Raw genomic sequence first — 12,146 nt, 5'->3', positions numbered from 1 at the left:
TAACACAGCTTCTCATAGTCCTAAAGAGAAATTATTTTTGAAACATCTCAACCTAATTATTCATATTTTCTTAGTTTAGCAAGTTTTGTTTAGCTGCGAAAGCCCCTGTCAACCCTTACTCTTATTAAAATGGAAAACCAATTATGGTTTTGTGAGCATTTGGCAACGTCCACCGACAGATGTAATAAAAGACCATCATCACAAAAACTGAAATCAAATTAGATTTTTTTTAAGTGTATTTAAAGCAATTCATATAGAATATCCTAGCGTGAAAGTAATACATTACATCATAAGGGAGGTGTAAAATGAAAACATACTAGAAAAAATATCCACTGCTTTAATTTCAGGTGTAACTCCAACAAAAAAAAAGTTTTAAAACCTGGATACACGCAACATGTTATAGCACACCATGAACTTATCATGGCTACTAATAATGAAAGCAAGCTTTAAAAATCCATAGATTTGACATAATCATGTGATCAATTAAAGTTATTAATGTTCATTTTCAGAGAAAAGTCATCTAATCTATTTGTGTCATCGTTGTCAAATGTCAAACACTTTCAACTTCCTCTCCTCCTTTTCAGTAAGTGGCTGATTGTTGACAATTTTATCATGCAAGCGGTGGTGTTTTCCAATGCCCAGCTTGGGAAGGCCTCTGTTTAGCCCCTCCAGCAGCACGCAGGACTTACACAATGTCTGACTGGAGATATAACCACACTTGCTGCAAGTCCCCTGCACAGGCATCTTCACTCCCTCCCGTATAGAAAGATTCTCCCCCGAATGGATGATATCAATGATGGTGCTGGGACGTATGCTCTCCAGATCTTTTAAAAAAGTCCTCGCGTGGCCACGGTAAGCGTTGGGGGAGTAGATGCATTCGGTGGAAAAGTAGTCCAACTTTTTGAAATAAGCATACAAAACTATCTCTTTCTCATAGGCGTATTTGAGAGGCTTGCAGCGCGGTACGACCCCGTCGCCCTGGCTGTTGGTGGAGATGGCAGTACAACGCCGCAGACGGGCTATGTCCCCTCGCAAGACATTCATCAGCACCGTTTCGGCGACGTCATCTGCATTGTGACCTATAAAAAAAAAATGAATGAGGAGTTGCAGCGGGTCTTGTTTACCGTTTTGGCGTTACCTGTGCAGATCTTGTCCACTTTCAGCATGACAGCTCCTCTATCCAGTGCCTGTCGTCTGAACACGCCACAAAAGGTGCAGTTATTTTTCAGTCCCACTTGCTTGACTATGGCATCCATAGTCCAGCCGTACAGCTCCTCATATGACACGATCTTCAGCGGCAGCTCGTATTGTTGCTGGTTCCTCTTCACCGTCTCCAAAGAGTCGTCCCTATAACCAGTGATGCCCTCGTCCACAGAAAGGAGCATGAGATTCAAGCCGTACGAGTACCTCTCGTTCAGAAGTTTCATCACGTGCGCGAGAACCGTGGAGTCTTTGCCACCAGATGCGGCGATCCCGACGGTCTCACCGGGTTGGAATAAATTCGCCGCCACTATAGTTTGATGCACCTCCTCTTCAAAGGCCCAGAAAAAGCACTCCTTACACAGCGAGTGGCCCGTTTTTGGACGTTTCAGGATGGCACGCTTTTCAGCACAGCTGCTGCACTGGACAGGCATCTTTGCTGTTAGGAGATTAAATGTGTTCACAATCAATGAACATACGTTACCACTCGTTTCAACATCCAGCTTTTTTTTTTTTTTTTAAATATCAATATAGATCAACAAATAAACCCACCTTTATTGTCATATTTCACATATATCCCCATTTTAAACGGTTAAAGTTGTGATGTACCACCAAACATCTTTACTATTGTACCTCACTGACATTTTCAACTTTAAAAATATAATCATAAAATGAGTTTTTATTTTACTGCGTTACAGACATATATATTAAAAAGAAAATCACACACTGTTTATGACGTGTAATTTTTTAACAGGAGCATGCAAAAAAAAAAAACTGTTTAACATTTTCCTGTGTACAAAAAGGTCTACAGGAATGTGATCATAATAAAATATTGTACCACGGTATTTTGTATGTTATCACTGTGACTAAACTAAATAAAGCGGTTTTCTTTATAGTAAAAACGGTGTAACAACTTCCCCGCAAGGTATGTAAAAGAGCAAGCAACAAAACATTTACTGATCAGGTTTGGAGTCTCACTAATTTGTAACAAACACTAAGCTACGTTTCGAATCGATTCACTTCCATGGTTAGCTTCTACTAGGCTAAACTAAGCAAGTCTCGTTGGTGTTTCATACCATTCAAGCGGAGTCTGGGTTGAGAACGAATGCCAAGATGAACAAAAGAAAGAGAGCACAAATGTCAACTTCTGTAACTCAACGAAACAGGAGTTGAGAAAATGGTCACATTTGTGAGCCGCATGCGCATGGCGACTAGCTACTAGCTAGCCATTGCTGCAGCTGTTTTCCATCGGCTCTTCTTCACTGACAAACAGGAAGTGACATCAACTATCTCCACATAGCGCACCCTATCGTCGACGCCATGAAATACCACTCGAACGTTTTTCACCAAGTGGAGAATGGAGAATGACCAAGTGCGACCTAAAGGATTAGTCATCTTTAATCGAGAGATATGGATATCCCAGCTGGCTGATGACACTGTATTGTTTCTTAAGGATAGAGAACAGGTGCAAAATGCGTTAGCAGTAACAAAATAATTTTTTGAAGCATCAGGTCTTAAACTTAATGTAAATAAAAGTGAGATTTTGTGTTTAGATGAAAATGATGAAAATTTAATTTGCAATATTCCAGTTAAGCAATGTATAAAATATATTGGCATTTTAATATAAAAAAAATAGGGCTCTCAGAGATCATCAAAATTTGTGGCAAGAGTGTTATTGTCTAAGACAGAATGCATATCACGCTTGGTGTATCCTGCTTTGTCACTTTTTGTTCACAATGTGTAGAGATTGATAAGTTATTTATTAGATTTGTGTGGAGAAATAAGCATAATTACTTTAAAAGGAAATTCTTTGTATGGAGAGATCTGAAGGTGGTTTAGAAACGCAGAATTTTTAGTAATAGCTATACCTTTAAGGTCAAATGGCTCAAGAATTGTCTTGAATATTCAGGTTCATTGCGGTCTCCTAATCCTATGAGCAGGCTTTGCTTGCATGGAAATGTTCACAATTTTATACCACACAAGAATATTATTTGGAACAATTGTGATATTACAAGTGGTAAAAAAAAAAGTTTATACAAAGTAGGTTGGATTGAAAGGGGTATAACTTTTATTGCTGATCTTTTTGATGACAATGGAAATCTCTATACTTATGAGAACTTTTTGAAAGTCAAAATGTTCCCAGTAATGTATAAGGCATTTTCTTCTGTTACAAAAGCGTTGCCCACAGGCATAAAAATGTTGATAAAATCTTATTTAAAACATCAGTAAGTTAGCATTCTAATGCCTGGCCTTAAAATTTACTTTTTTACTCGCGACTGCCATTTCTGGCCCAAAGCGTAACTGCAACATCTGTGTCAGGCTCGTTCATAGCGCACGTGCGAGTACGCGCATGATCTTAAAGCGACAGCCACAGTTGACAAGACATGACTTCAAATGAGGTAAGAAAAACTCCGCCCCTCCTTTATCTAGGGAAGATAAAAGTTGATAGGTGCAGTCAGAGTAATGCCGTTAATGATTGTAGTTGTTTGTTATTGTTGTACACGTTGTAATTTGAAATTTTGATTGCTTGTACAAAATTATGTCAGCTAATAATATATATTTTTTAAATGACCAAGTGCGACCCTCAAAAAAATTCCTGTCCAAGTCCTACAACTCCCATCATGATCAATATTTAAATACATTAGCGTAGCATGGCCAAGTGTCCATTATAAACGAGGCAGAGGTTTAATTCCTAATTTTATTTGCTATTATTGTCAACCACTGTAACATAACACTACGAAAATAAACAAATACTGAAATAATGATTGTATTAAAATGAAAAATTGAAAATAAAAAGCTAAATACATATTCTAGTTAAAAACTGTTTCAAAAGAAATAGTGCTTAAACATTAAAAATGCAAATGCATGCTAGCCTACTTACAAGATAAATACAACTGAACTGTGCTTGGAAAATGTACTCTAGCTATTTGGACGACCTGTACATAAATTACACAAGAAAACAATGGTCTGTACTGGTTTAAAAAATAAAAAGAAAACATTAATAGTAACATGTCACTTAAATATGGGGCAATGTGTGGGGGGGCATACTTAAATAATGCCAAGCTTTCCCTGCTTTGGCTACGGGTGTACCAAAGGAATCATTATCAATGGTGGGCTTTTTCACGTTTTTATAGAAGACAAATAAAAATCCACTGGTTTGTCCTGGAGAGTGTATGGCCTTTTCACACTGCACTTAGGTCATCGTTTTGCGCGCCCCCATAACAAACTCCAATCACATCCTCATAATAATTGTCTCTATCAAATGTTGAACTACTGATCTTTTCCAAATATATTAGCAGCCTGTCTGACATTAATACATGGAGGATTAATCTGTAATCAGTGTTTCTGAGAAAAGGGAGCTTGTATTTTTGCAAGTATTTGTCGTTGCCTTTGCCAGTGCCCCCCTCTGACCTCTGTATGATTTCTCTACTTTGGGCTGTTTTAATTTCACACTAAACAGTGTAAGATTCTTCAAGGACGCACTAAAGACCAACAGGAGCATGTTTCCGATGGAACCCGTGCAAATGTGGTGGAAAACACAGAGAGTTCTTGGAACTGTTTTAATCTCCGCAGTACAATCTGTTTCATAAAAATACACATTTATGAAATTTTCACAATTTTTTACGATTCTCACAAACACCCTTGATTTAACATGCGTTGGTAAATCCAAACTCTCGAAATAAAATAAAATGATTTACTTTCTGATTTTAAGTGTTTTTCTTACAAATATTTGATGTACATAGTGATAGACCATGACGAGGACAAGTGACAGCATCTGAAATGGTGCGGCAAACCCTGGTCATTTTCACAAAACGGACTCACTTGACTTGGAGAAATGTAAGCAAGAAGGAATTTATTTAGTTGCTTCAAATGATTCACTTCTGCAACAGCTGCAATAATATCGGTGCAGTTTGCCACTAATGAGGGAAATGGTCATTGCGGGATGGGAGTAAGCTTGCAGAGGTCAAGGTTCATACTAGGAAATGCTCATAAGCTTAGTTGACGGGGTGAAAAGCACCCCTCTGATGCCACTGCATGTCTCTGATGCGCCGAACCGACTGGATCTGTGGGATCTGGGCGCCGAACTCCAGGTTGTCCTTATACTCGCCCTTCTCGAACAGGTACTGGAAACCTCTGTAGCCCGGATACTGGTAGCCCACCCAACTGGCGTGTCAGTAGCACAAGAAGAAACAGATGAGGATTAGTTGAAGGCTGTAAGGCTTCTGACAAGCTATCGATGGACTCACGTGCCGCTTTGAACCCGAACAGAGGAGACCCTTTCCTGGTAGCCGTGGGCGTGAAAGCTGGGAACGTCATCATCGATGATTTCTATCTTCTTCCCCGCGAAGCTGGGGTTCTCATAAAGGACAATCTTGTGCTCCTGGCTGTCCTGGGGAAGAAAACAAAGCATTAGCGGTGCGTAGTCAGTGAGTTTGAGATTAGCAACTAGGATGAATTTGGTTTAAAAGGGGACATTTTTCTTCGCAATAATATGTTCGATGTTCCCCAACAAATGTAAACACAGTATACTGATTTTAGGTAACAAAATCCACCCATTTTTATTCATCTCATTGGCGGCCATTTTGCCAACTTGCTGAAAATGACATCACAGTTGCTCAAGGCTCAGCTAACAACCAATCATGACTCACCTGTTTTCGAAAACGGGCACATTACGTTTGCAATCAGGGCCGTGATTGGTCGTTACTTGTGCACTGAACAACCGTGAGGTCATTTTCAGTCGGCAGCAAGTGGCAAAATGGCTGCCCCCTGAGACGGATCAAAATGGGTGGATTTTGCTGCTCAATTCATGTTACAAAAATCCAATATTAATTAGAATACGGTCTTTAGACTAATGGGGCCATATAGAGCACAATATTGTAAAGAAAACTTTAAAAATTTTATCCTGGAAAGATTAATTTGATGCTCTTAGAGAGAATAACATGAGGAGCAACACCTTGTATATGAATTTAAGCACAGCTATATAACAGAAAACTGTAAATGGAAGGGAATATGTGTTATGTTATCTTTCAGGGGGGGAAAAAATCACATCTGAAAAAAAACTAGTGTTGTCAAGCGATTAAAATGTTTTTAACTTATTCACTGCCATTGATGGCTATAAACGTCCAAAAATAATTTTAACTATTTCTATTAGTTTAACATTTTTTTCCCACTTTTGTTAACAAGAGTAGGAAAACCTAGAATTTGTTTATTGTACATTTAGAACAGATGTAAAATTTGTGATTAATCGTTAGTTAACTAGTGAAGTTATGCAATTAATTACAATTAAACATTTTAATCACCTCTTGCCTTTAATTTTTAATAATCTTTTTTTAAATGAATTTACGGCAGTAAATTAGTTAACTAATTAATCACAAACTTTTTTAATCACGATTAATCACAATTAATCAAATTTTTCTTCTTCTGCTTCTAGTTTTTTCTTCAACGCTTATAACAGATATTGAGTAAAATCTTGTAATGAATGTAAAATCGTCAAATATATTTAAAATCAAAGACTTTTCCAATATCTTTCTTTGATCCTTGTATAGAATACTACTGTAAAAAAAATGTTAAAATGATCAAAATTGACTCAGCTTCACAGGCCATCTTTTTTTCTCATAGAAACAATTCTCAGAAATTTCTTGAAAAGCATAAAAAAAAAAAAAAGAAAGTAGTCCGTGTGTGTTTGATGGCAGGTTATAGGACATAACAGGAAGTAAATAAAAGTGAGTTAACTGAGTTTTAATGCTTTAAAGGATTAAAATTAAGCTCCAGAGTGAATCCTTTAATTTTGACAGCCCTAAAAAATAATACCAAAATCGTATGCTTTCTCACCACTTTAATTGGTCGGAATGCAACAATGGTGTCGCTGCGCCTGCTGTTGGTCCAGGAATCCCAGCGAGGATACTCCCCCTTCTCAAACACATACTGCTCGCCCTTGCAGTCTGCCTGCTCATATCCCACCCATCTGAGAGGAGTTAAGAGCAAGAGAAGCAGGGTTGTGAGCTTTGTGGAGATGAAACCACTTAATAGTCTTCTTCTTCCTGAATTCTACTTAGAGTCCATTTCTAAACCCACACTCACGGTCCACAAAGCACCAGTATGGAGCCCACTTTCTCCACGCCTGCTTCCTGGAGGTTGTTACAGGGTCCAGTCAGCTCATGGCAGCGTCCCTGGAAGTTTTCCTGCTCATAGATCACCAGCTGTGGAAACAGAAGAAGGGGAGAAATAATGTTGAATGATAAATAATGTTTCTGATGGTCAAGTGAAGAGAATTTTTTTTTTTTTTATCTGAAAATGAATGTTACCTTGAGTGCACTGGAGCCTGGCTGCTGCTGCTTGGATGCAGGGTTCTGGTGGTCTGTGGCCATAATAAACTGATTGGCAAAGATGAAACTGAAACAAAAACATACCAAAGCTATGTTTGTATTTCTGTTTGTTGGTAGATGGAAATGCACATACAATCTAAAAACAGTTGGGTCAAAAGAAACCCAATTATGGATTAAAAAAAAAAGGACCGATACGCATTTTGGGTGAATTTGACCCAACTTTCTAAGTTGTTTTATACAAAATGACCCAAGTTTTTGACCCAAGTAAATGATCTGACCAATAATTATGAGTTGTTTTACACTAAAAGACCAATTTCTTGACTCAAAGTTGGGTCAAATAGACCCAAGAAGAGGATTGGTCCATTTTTGACCCATATTTGGGTTATTTTTGGCCCAACTGTTTTTAGAGTGTATAAAGCTAATAACTTCATCTGAATATGAGCCGATATTCTCAATTTCATTTTAAGATCACACTCAAAAGGACGAGGATAGATTTTTTTTTATTTTATAGATTTTTTTTTTACACATGATTAAGGAACTGAGGAGGAATATGATAATTCCATACTGTATGTACAAATGAATGTACAAAAAATACAATTAAATGTCAACATTTACAAAATAAATAAGATTAGCTATTTCATTTTATTTCTAGAATAAAAGTCCAGCATTGGACAGTGGGCACACATTATATTTGCCGATATCATACTTTTTGATTCGCTTTCTACGATCCGCCCGTCGAGACTGCGTGATCTAAAGCATTCTAATAAACGACACATTCAGAAGATCAGGATGCATCATTTGGGACATGAAAGTATTTACTTTTTCTGCTTTCTTGTGTCCGCATCAAATAAAAGATACCATTAACAAAAATAAAAGCTCACTTAAATTCAAATTTAGTCCAAAGTATGAACATTTGTGAGTGCAACACATTAATGTGTCAAATCAAAAGAACAGCAATTAGTCTAAGCTGAAATCATCACAAAAATGGCAATTCAAATACAAAATAATAGAGATGAAGTCTTACCAGTGCCAGTCTGTGCCAGTGTGGTTGTGATGGTGCCCTGTGCTCAATATATACTGGAAAGGCAGGGGTGGAAACTCTGCCAACATTACCCACCGTGACCATGCCAGCCCGCAGAAAGGCCTGCCATAGGCCAGGCAGACCGAGTTGAGGGGTCACTGCGTAGACTCCCTCCCCACCACACTGGGGTGTCACACCCCCCACAAAGTAATTTCATTAGTTGTCAGTTTTATCCAGCCAGTCTTTGTTCAATATCCCCATGATTCAGCACAAACAGTGCCAAAAGGTCCCCACCCACAAAGAGAGAGAGAGAGAGGAGAGTGAACATTCCTGTGATGGGGCTTGTGGAAGATATTCCATTGGAAATGTATTTTTCATAATTATAAATGGACAAAAAAAAAAGTGAAGCAACTGTGTCCAATTTGTGATTGGATGTACCCTTTTATAAAATGGACGTTGTCTCATGTACGTATTTAGCCTCTAAATAACAATAAAATTGTTGGATTGTTTTGTTAACAAATTAATTGAAAGATATATACATTTGTATTGTTTACGTTCGTATAGATGCTGTATTGCGCACTAAGCGATAAGTCCTTTGTCGTGCTCAAATGTCACATAGTGACTTTGTGTCGTGTTAGAGTCAGTTGTATGCTAAATGTATGCTAAATGTCTCTCATTATGAGAGATAAATCCCACATTCAGAATATCGTACCAAGCATTTAATTGCCAACTTCTCAGGGGTGCTACTACATTTGCTGTGCGGTTTTGTACGCATCTCTGTTTGAAGCCTGATTTATAATAATAATAATAATAGATTTTATTTGTAACGCACTTTACATTTATAAAATAAATCTCAAAGTGCACAGCACAGGCAACAATAAAAGCAATAAAAGCACACAATAAAAGTAGTAGATGCATACATGTAATTGTGTATGCTATACGTATATAATACATATGCAAATTGAGGATTCTCCTTCTTTATTTGTGGTTTGACAATGCTGTAGTCAAAGCAAAACATTATTTTCATCAGGTAAGATGTTGAGTCATGGTTAATAAATATTTATTGGAGGCGAATTTTCCCCATTAACACAGATTTTTTAAAACTTTTTTTTAATATATTAGACTTTGCTATAATTCCTCTCTGTTAATAAAGACTGATTTTGTTGTACAATGTAGATATTGTTTATTGAGGTTATCCCACTGCATGTGTTCTTTTACCGTTATGAAGTAAGAAATTATGTCTTTTGTGTGTTGGCTGTTGTTTCTTATAGTTTGATGGAAAATTTGTAATAATTGCGATAGCGTAAGTTCTATTAGCAAGGTTTCATATTCCATCCTTGGATGTTATAATTGGTAGTATGATGAGTATCATGGATGCAGGATTGCCATATCAGATCCAAGGTTTCCTCCAAAGTGGTCTGGCCTTTATTTGATCAGTTTCATTTATAGATAAGAAATCCATTTCAATTCAGGCTCAGGGAAAAAGCTTTTTTTTTTTTGTTAGAAGATGGGCGTCACATTTTAAAATTGGAAATTTGATGATTGGCTGACAAGAGGACAAAACAATGTTGGTGAGCCAATGAGGACTGTAGAGAGGAATGTGGTGCATTATGTTTTAATAGCAAGCTTACATACAGTTTGATACACTTTCCATGCTGTCCACTAGAAGCTAATCACACATGAACAGAACACATTGTGGTCTCTTTATGCTACGAAAAAGTGGAAGACTGGAATAGTTTCACATACATTCATTTTCTAGCTCCTTTTCTACAATGTTTACATGACACCACACCTACACTTTGACTAATTATTAACAACCACCAATTCCTGGTCAAATAACTTTTATTGGCCATGGAAACATATAATGGCACTCCTCTGTGGGGACAAGCAGCATTTGTCATGGTTGGCTACGGCTCCACATGGAGCTTGGGAGAGGCAGGTTAGCTGGCCCCACTTTTGGTAGTAGGAACAGGAGGTGCTGGAGCAGGATCTGGGTTCGGAGCCGGAGCAGGAGCCGGAGCAGGAGCCGGAGCCGGAGCCGGAGCCGGAGCCGGAGCAGGAGCGGGAGCCGGAGCCGGGTCAGGAGCAGAGAAGCAGCCCCGCTTATGCCATTGCATGTCCCGCACACGTCGCACAGACTGGATTTGTGGTACGGGGGCCTCCCAGTCATTCCAGTGCTTGAATTCCCCTAGTTCAAAGATAAACTGGCGCCCCCTGTAGCCCGGGTACATGTAGCCCACCCATCTAGAGAAGAAGTGCAACATTACCGTCAGACTATCAAGAGAATGTGAAGTGATAGTAAGGAGAGCTCTTACGTTCCATTGAGAGCTTTGACACTTGCTACGCGATCCTGAAAACCGTGGCCCCATAAACTGGGGACGTCGTCGTCAATAATCTCCATCTTTCTACCGGTAAATCCAGGGTTCTCAAACAAGTGTAGTTTGTGGTCAGCGCTATCCTGAAGGTGGACAAAAGCTAATCAAGATTCGCTTGGCAATGTATTGCCATTCATACGCACCACTTTGAGAGGCCTTAGAGACAAGAGGGAGTAGCTGTTCTGACTGTTGGTCCACGTGTCCCAGCGAGGATATTGGCCTTTCTCCAGGATAAACTGCTCCCCCGTCAAGCCGTGCCGATCATAACCCACCCATCTGCGGGAGGGGAAACGACAACAATGGGGTTAAATCGACACATTTGATAGCATGTATATGATGATGATTTATTTTTATTTTGGTCTTCGAGAGAGCTCAGTATTTGATGAATTTTGATTCGTTTACTCACGGCCCAGAATCGACTATCACCGAGCCAACCTTTTGGAGGCCCTTCTCTAGAACATCTTTACATTCTGTTGAGAACTCAGCCTTGCTTCCCTGGAAGTTCTCAAATTCAAACAGCACGACCTAGGTTATAGAGAACGGTGAGTTAACGCGTTTTGCATGGCATACATTGGCCATCCTGGTATTTTAATATAATACCTTGTATGTGGCTCCAGCTCCACCCGGGCTCTTCCCTGCAGCCAGCTGCTCTGGGGCATTCTGCTGTTCTGACATTTCAATCGCTCCTCCACTTTTTAGTTAGCACAATAAAACAAATTGCCATTATGTGTAGTGGATCATGCCTGTGTTTATCAAATCAATTTAATTGGACTCAATCAACTTTTTAGAATGACTACCCAGCTACTATTGATCACTGCATCCGGATGGAGACGTTACCTGGTGATGCTCTCCCTCTTTTTCAAAGCCACTTGGTGTTTGGTGTGGTTGAGCCATTAGAGGGCAGGGACAAGGGGGTATTTATGGTTTTATTCTGGCCACAGCAGCAGAAAAGGGGGAGCTGTTGATACAGCAAGTCTGTCGCTCACATTGTATCCATCACGCTGCCTCTCAATGGGCAGCTGCGTTGGCACAGGTTGCGCTGCCTGTCCGCCTGCCTGCCAAGCAACGCTGTGCAGAGGCATGGGGAGAGAAAGCCAAGAGGATTGCACAAACGGCCTCACTCAGCATAAACACGCAAGGTTACAAATAGGCAACTCACAAAATCTAAAGCGTTATCAAGACCAAATTAGAGCGATCAAGACGAACCACACAAAAAATGTTGTA

At 39.1% G+C, this 12,146-nt stretch overlaps 3 protein-coding genes across 4 annotated transcripts; all 3 read right to left on the bottom strand.

Annotated features, from left to right (window-relative positions):
* Positions 1 to 301: 301 nt before the first annotated feature.
* Positions 302 to 2,478, bottom strand: ctu1 (cytosolic thiouridylase subunit 1 homolog (S. pombe)). The gene is made up of 3 exons (XM_077561585.1): positions 2,277 to 2,478; positions 1,139 to 1,639; positions 302 to 1,079 (listed from the first exon to the last, which is right to left on the bottom strand). Exons 2-3 carry the CDS (start codon positions 1,632 to 1,634, stop codon positions 544 to 546), a joined length of 1,032 nt encoding a protein of 343 aa, XP_077417711.1. The 5' UTR covers positions 1,635 to 1,639; positions 2,277 to 2,478; the 3' UTR covers positions 302 to 543.
* A 2,558-nt stretch (positions 2,479 to 5,036) lies between these two features.
* crybb2 (crystallin, beta B2) lies at positions 5,037 to 8,651 on the bottom strand. The gene is made up of 6 exons (XM_077562562.1): positions 8,551 to 8,651; positions 7,506 to 7,593; positions 7,282 to 7,400; positions 7,033 to 7,165; positions 5,448 to 5,590; positions 5,037 to 5,364 (listed from the first exon to the last, which is right to left on the bottom strand). The coding sequence occupies exons 1-6, from the start codon at positions 8,634 to 8,636 to the stop codon at positions 5,196 to 5,198; spliced, it is 738 nt and encodes a 245-aa protein (XP_077418688.1). The 5' UTR covers positions 8,637 to 8,651; the 3' UTR covers positions 5,037 to 5,195.
* Positions 8,652 to 10,146: 1,495 nt separating this feature from the next.
* On the bottom strand, positions 10,147 to 12,068 carry LOC144048472 (beta-crystallin B3-like). Of its 2 annotated transcripts, XM_077560483.1 has the most exons (6): positions 11,760 to 12,068; positions 11,523 to 11,613; positions 11,329 to 11,447; positions 11,066 to 11,198; positions 10,863 to 11,005; positions 10,147 to 10,791 (listed from the first exon to the last, which is right to left on the bottom strand). In XM_077560483.1, exons 2-6 carry the CDS (start codon positions 11,595 to 11,597, stop codon positions 10,488 to 10,490), a joined length of 774 nt encoding a protein of 257 aa, XP_077416609.1. In that variant the 5' UTR covers positions 11,598 to 11,613; positions 11,760 to 12,068; the 3' UTR covers positions 10,147 to 10,487. The 2 variants fall into 2 exon arrangements, with proteins under 2 accessions (XP_077416609.1, XP_077416608.1); XM_077560482.1 differs by having other exon boundaries at positions 11,523 to 12,068.
* Positions 12,069 to 12,146: the final 78 nt, after the last annotated feature.

The sequence above is a fragment of the Vanacampus margaritifer genome, chromosome 3 (assembly GCF_051991255.1).
Source record: "Vanacampus margaritifer isolate UIUO_Vmar chromosome 3, RoL_Vmar_1.0, whole genome shotgun sequence".
Lineage (NCBI taxonomy): Eukaryota > Metazoa > Chordata > Actinopteri > Syngnathiformes > Syngnathidae > Vanacampus > Vanacampus margaritifer.
This window is presented reverse-complemented; position numbering and strand designations above follow the sequence as displayed.

What these genes read in the sequence shown, in the direction of transcription:
- crybb2 (XM_077562562.1), bottom strand. Translation starts at nt 8,636, where the DNA reads ATGTTGGCAGAGTTTCCACCCCTGCCTTTCCAGTATATATTGAGCACA. An exon ending in ACTGGCACAGACTGGCACTG is followed by an intron (nt 7,594 to 8,550) that starts GTAAGACTTCAT and finishes TTTTTGTTTCAG; the next exon opens with TTTCATCTTTGCCAATCAGT. An exon ending in ATACTGGTGCTTTGTGGACC is followed by an intron (nt 7,166 to 7,281) that starts GTGAGTGTGGGT and finishes AACTCCTCTCAG; the next exon opens with ATGGGTGGGATATGAGCAGG.
- LOC144048472 (XM_077560482.1), bottom strand. Translation starts at nt 11,597, where the DNA reads ATGTCAGAACAGCAGAATGCCCCAGAGCAGCTGGCTGCAGGGAAGAGC. An exon ending in GAGCTGGAGCCACATACAAG is followed by an intron (nt 11,448 to 11,522) that starts GTATTATATTAA and finishes TCTATAACCTAG; the next exon opens with GTCGTGCTGTTTGAATTTGA. An exon ending in GTCAAAGCTCTCAATGGAAC is followed by an intron (nt 10,792 to 10,862) that starts GTAAGAGCTCTC and finishes CTTCTTCTCTAG; the next exon opens with ATGGGTGGGCTACATGTACC.
- ctu1 (XM_077561585.1), bottom strand. Translation starts at nt 1,634, where the DNA reads ATGCCTGTCCAGTGCAGCAGCTGTGCTGAAAAGCGTGCCATCCTGAAA. An exon ending in AGTGGACAAGATCTGCACAG is followed by an intron (nt 1,080 to 1,138) that starts GTAACGCCAAAA and finishes TTTTTTTTATAG; the next exon opens with GTCACAATGCAGATGACGTC.